This window comes from Rosa chinensis, chromosome 2, assembly GCF_002994745.2.
Source record: "Rosa chinensis cultivar Old Blush chromosome 2, RchiOBHm-V2, whole genome shotgun sequence".
Taxonomy (NCBI): Eukaryota; Viridiplantae; Streptophyta; class Magnoliopsida; order Rosales; family Rosaceae; genus Rosa; species Rosa chinensis.
The window spans coordinates 50,730,199-50,736,198 of NC_037089.1; the positions used below are offsets into that span (position 1 = coordinate 50,730,199).

At 36.9% G+C, this 6,000-nt stretch overlaps 1 protein-coding gene across 1 annotated transcript; it reads left to right on the forward strand.

Moving 5' to 3' along the window:
- Positions 1-2,242: 2,242 nt before the first annotated feature.
- LOC112184471 (two-component response regulator ARR12) lies at positions 2,243-5,510 on the forward strand. Its single transcript, XM_024322733.1, has 7 exons — positions 2,243-2,393; positions 2,913-3,065; positions 3,257-3,658; positions 3,753-3,865; positions 3,981-5,186; positions 5,274-5,279; positions 5,391-5,510. The coding sequence occupies exons 1-7, from the start codon at positions 2,243-2,245 to the stop codon at positions 5,508-5,510; spliced, it is 2,151 nt and encodes a 716-aa protein (XP_024178501.1).
- The last annotated feature ends 490 nt before the right edge of the window (positions 5,511-6,000 follow it).

Genomic DNA, 6,000 nt, shown 5'->3' on the forward strand with positions numbered 1-6,000 from the left:
AAGTTCCTCACTTCGTCAAATAGTAGCAACCTCCCAGTGGCAAGATGAAACTAAGTGTCATAGGATTCGTTTTTCGTGACAACATAGTGGAAAAGTTGATAGTTACTAATAATTACGGCTTCGCATGAGCAATATCTTTCCGGTATGTCACCACCTTTGTAAAATGAATCGAGTAGCTAGAAATGCACTCTTCGCTAATTGTTGCATATTAGAATACATATTTTTGGTAGAGACTCCCGTTATTATCTCGGAATGTTCTCTTTATGGTTATTGTAACCTGAGGTTCATGTATCATGTCCCCCCTATGTATATATTTTGATGTTTCGTTAATGGTCGAGGCTTGAAGGCGGCCTATACTGGCCCTATTTAAAAAAAAAAAAAATTTATTCAGCAAATTCACTGGTTTGGCTAGAATTCATTGAATGAGTGATGTCAATCATTGATGGACCAATCAGAATATTGGATTGAGACTTTCATTTGAAGCAAATTAGATAGTGATTCACAAGGAAACAACGAAGAAATGTATTGGAACAAAATAAAAGACTTTTGGACGTCAGAATCAAAAACCTACGACGCGCAAGAGAAGCAAGAAACTTTTGAAGCAGAATTCCGGAGCACTAGAAACGATTGATCTTTGGTTGTAGGCGATCTATCGTTCATCCTGTTCTTCATCCCATTCGTGATTTTTCTCTTTCAAACTCATGACTTTTTTTTTAATAACATTATGAGTAGCTAAATTTCCCGTAGTTAGGGGCTGCTTTCAATCCTAGACATGATGTAATTTATGATATTGACGTTTATTAATATGTTTCTTGAATTTATGATGTTTATTGGTTCATTGATTTATCATTAATTAATCTAGTGTATTTGTTAGTGGTGGCCATCATTAGTAATCATACTAGGTTATATTGCTATAAGTATGCGTTTGATCATCCATGTCAATATGCATTTTAGAGTAGCGATTGAATCACTTGAGCCTCATTCTTATGAATAATATCTGGGTAGATTAGAACAACACCATTATCGATAAATTGCTTAGCTTTACTCAAAATCTTTTTGTTCTCACTTTTGATTTGTGAACTGTGCTACTTATCCCTTATATAGGGTACAAGATTAACCTACAAAATATCTAGAATGAAAGCTGAATTAACTAGATTAAAAGTAGTTTAGATACAAAAATATCTAGCTAATTTGAATGAACAAACAGTAACGCAAAACGCTGCAAAATATCAGAATCAAAGAACTCTTCAGCAGCAAACATGAGCGAACTATTGCTCAGCTGAATGATTCTTCAACGAACTGACTTGGGTGGACTCACTTCAGCGAACTCTGCTGGAGTTTTCTGGTTGGACCAGGAAAGCATTAATTCCAACTGAGAGAACATTATGAAGGAACCATTCTTCCCTTTACCAAACAACAATTATTTGCCGTCCTCATGAGATTATTAAGGCAATCACATGATGATGCACTTGTAAATCTTTTTCCTATTTCCAATGAAGGTGATAATCCGTAGTTTTAGATGCTATTTTTGTTGTAGTGGTAGTGCTCTTAATGCATCAGTACTGTGTACCACTCACAAACTTTCACCAGGCCTGTCATAATTCAAAATCAAAACTCTAAAGGATTAAAAAATATTTATTGAATTAAGCAACAGATTTCGGATAGGAGTTCTTTCTTATCCAGTTATCTGTACTTAACTTCATTCTGTTAGACACTTATACGTACTGAATGATTTTTCTTTTTCAAATATTGGATAATGCAATAGCCTTTCAAACAGAGAAAATTTATAAACAGATAATTAAACCAATATCAAAACTAAATCTTGTCGGCCGATAATTATACACCAACGCCTGTAAAGCTATGAACTTAAGATGATAATTGAACGAGAGAGTTCACAGAGAAAAGACCTGTTCTTATTCATGGAAGGAAAGATGTAAATGGAAGATTTCTACATAGATCGAGGTATCCCTAATTCTTCTCTTTCAGTTAATTTTTGGATTAATTTATTCTTTCCTATTCTGTTATCTCTAATTTACTTACCTTAGTTGGTCCCTCTCGATTCCTTCGTCACTAATGAAGGCCTAAAACTGTTAGGTTTTGGTTCTTCCTAAACCCTATAGGCTTAAGTGCTTTCTTTTCTTTGATCGTGCATAAAAGGCTGATGTTATAAATTAACATCGCAACTTTGCTCTACAATTCATAAACATCACTGTGTGATCGTGATTATAGTTGGTTAGTCATCATGGATGCGAAGGACCAACTGGGAGGTTCTGTTGGTGATCAGAATGGGGATATGGATCGGTTTCCGGATGGTATGCGTGTCCTGGCGGTTGATGACGACCTAACTTATCTCAAATTCTTGGAGGCTACGCTGCGTAAATGCAATTATGAGGGTTTGTTTCTTCTCTTCTCCTTTTGTTTCCCTCAATTTGTTTAACAAACTTTGTTATTAGGGTTTAGGATTTAGGCATTGAAGCTCTTTGGAGTGCCAACTCCTTAAATCCTAACCCGGCTGTTATTGGCTGTTCCCTTTTACTAAACGGCTTTTCCAAAGTATGTTCTTAAACACTATTTGAGCTTGAGGTATATGCTCGAGTATGATTTGCCTTTTACAAAACTATTAGATGCTCGAATTGTAATTGTGATTTAGGATTTAGGCATTGAAGCTCTTTGGAGTGCCAACTCCTTAAATCCTAACCCGGCCCTTATTGGCTGTTCCCTTTTACTAAACGGCTTTTCCAAAGTATGTTCTTAAACACTATTTGAGCTTGAGGTATATGCTCGAGTATGATTTGCCTTTTACAAAACTATTAGATGCTCGAATTGTAATTGTGATGAACTTTGCATTTTTTATCTTAGGGTGGTACATATGGACCTTGTTTGATTTTAGTCTGTTGGGTTTGACATTGCAGTAACTACCGCTAATCATGCATACGAGGCACTCCAAATTTTGAGGGAAAACAGAAACAAGTTTGACCTGGTAATCAGTGATGTACAGATGCCAGATATGGATGGCTTTCAGCTCCTAAAGCTCTTAGGGCACGAAATGGACCTACCTGTAATCAGTAAGCATCAACTTATACTCTAATTTTTTTTTAAAAAAGCCTAGTATATAGCTTCCTAATCTTGTTTGATTGGGACTTGATTGAAAAAAGAGAAGAAAATACCATCAAGTTTCCTTTGATTCCAATGTTGTCAGGCGATAAATTAATTACCAACTCTAATCACTTTTATGTATTAAAATGGCTGGTTGCAGTGGTGTCAGGCAATGGTGATACTGAGCTTATGAAGAAGGGAATCTCCCATGGTGCTTGTTGCTATTTGGTGAAACCTGTTAACATTGAAGTGTTCAAGACTATTTGGCAACATGTCTTCCGGAGAAAAAAGTTGAACTCTAAGGATCAATGTAAGTCTTGCGATCAAGACAAGGTCTGCAAAGGAACAGGAGAAAGTGAAGAAGGGATGTCAGCAGCAAGTAGTTCAGATAAGAATGGAAAACACAAAAGAAAAAGGAAGCACCAAAAGGAAGATGATGAAGAAGGCGAAGATGATGAAGATGAGAATGAGGAACCATCAACCCAGAAGAAGCGTCGGATAGTTTGGTCCGAAGAGCTGCACAAAAAGTTTCTTGACGTTTTCTATTATCTGGGACCGGAAAGTGAGTATTCTGCTTCAAACTAATAATGTCATGCTTTTAAATTTTAGATTGAGATTATGTTGACTGATGTCTTCCTCTTTTAACTCACATGCAGAGGCTGTACCAAAGAAAATTCTTGAGCTGATGAATGTTGAAGATCTCTCAAGGGGTAATGTGGCCAGCCATCTGCAGGTATCTTTCCCCTCCCTTACTTTTCTGAACAATCATGTATATTTTCAGCAAGATTATCTTAAATTTTTTCTTCATGAAAACAAGTTTGACTTCTTTCGGTAACAATGGCCACTGCGGCCTCCATTCTTACTCTCTCACTTTGTATTTGCAGAAGTTTAGGGAACAACTTAAAAAAGGCGGCAGTAAGAAGGAAAAGCAGAGAGCTACCATGGTTGTTGATCTGGGGAGAAAAGATTCTTCTTACACGCTGCACACGGGTCCAGTTGATGAATCTGGAGGGAGGCTTTCAAATCCTGCTCCCTTATCCTCATACATACCTCCGCAGATGCTTTCGAGATCAAACTCCCCCACTGATTTTAACATGCCAAGAATTAATCCTTCTTCTCATCTGCTGCGACCTGGTCAGTCCCAAAATTTGTGCAACTCTATCAATACTGTAGCAAACCTCCAGCCAAGTGTGCTTACAAACCAAAGCCGAAACCTTTTTCAAGTATCTCAGGCACCAGTAGAGCAAAATCAATTGCAGCAGAAAAATTCTACCATTGACATCCGACAGTCCACTCCCAATAATAATGGTTCCACAAGTACTTTTCCATATAAAGGATTGCCTGGCAGCTCAGTCGGTTATGATTGTAATACTTCAATGTTACAAGGCAATCCACAGCAAAAACATGGGACGCTAGAGTTTGGAAATCAGTCTTCTCTTAGAGTGAATTCATTGAATCCCAAATCATTTGACAATTCCCTTTGTAGATCATCCAATTTTCTGGATAACGATGGATATGGTGAAAGTTGGCAGGGTGGTATGCAGGGTTGTGGTCAATTATACCAATTTCCATCAACTTCTTTGCTCAGGAGTGAGGCTTCCAATTTTGGTCAATTTCCTGCTAATAACTTGGGTGTTTCTTCAAGTACACCTCAGATCGGGAACACTCCAAATGACTTCTCTTCTTTAAGTGCACTTTCAGCTTCTGTGGAGGAACCAAGAGAAAACATACATATAAAAAACCAAGGCTATGCTGTACCAACCATGTATTGCACGCCAAATCAATGGTGGGAAGATCATAAGCAAGATTACAACCACAACTGGAACCTTTCTTCCATCGTTTCTAGCAATGGTGTTGTAGATCCACTAAGCCTAACCTTGGACCAAAATGATGCAGTTTGCAGTAGAAGCATAAATTCATCTTTGTTTGACCAGTTTAATGGGGGAAATAGAACTATCGTACAGCGCCTTGAGGTTGAGAATTCGACCATGCATACAAAGATTGATCCTAATGAGGATCACATATTATTAGAGCAAGCAAAGTCCAATGATGGCTTGGTTCAAAATAGTCTTGAATCACTGGATAACCAGGTATGATTATTGTTTGATGTGGTTTTGTTCTCTTATGATAAGTCATATTATTCAAATGGCATTTGAAATCTTATCTTCAATGCACAGGCAAAAGTACTTCTGAATTAGTTAGCAACGTATGATCTTGGTATATATCTGAGTTATATCTACGATCTTGTTTCTATGTATGTTTTGTAATTCTTTTTTCTCTTCCTCTTCATACAGATTGAATTGGAGAATGATTTTGATTTACTGGACGGAGAGTTTGGATTTGATGCAATACAGGAACAAAAGAAGAATGACGAGTATGATTTACTGGATGGAGGGTTTCGATTTGAAGCTTAGTTGCTCACTCTGTTGCATTCTGTATCCAAGGCTTCATCTGCTGCTTCCTGGAAGAGAGTGGCATTAACAGTAGTCGATAGTACTTTTCTTCCTTTCTCCTTGTCGGAGTATTTTGTCCCTTCACAAATGACATATACTTTTCTGTATATTCTTCCTCTTTTTTCTTTTCTATGTAGTTAAGTATGTACGGATGTGTTTACTACAGTATTAGTTAGGGTGTGGCTACTGGCTAGTGACCATTTGTTCACAATGACGTACTTGTTGAATTACTTTTACTGGATATTTGTTGAGCAACATGTTTAACATGTATATAAAACGTTCGCTTTACCCGTTCTCTTCATATAATTTTTTCTCTCTTCGTATTACAAAATTGATAAGGAAGGGAGCTATTTATGATTATCATAGATTCCGCCCTCCTTATCTTCAAAATATGATCCTTATTATTTAAAACTTTGCATTTATATATATATATATATATCCTAGTCTTGAA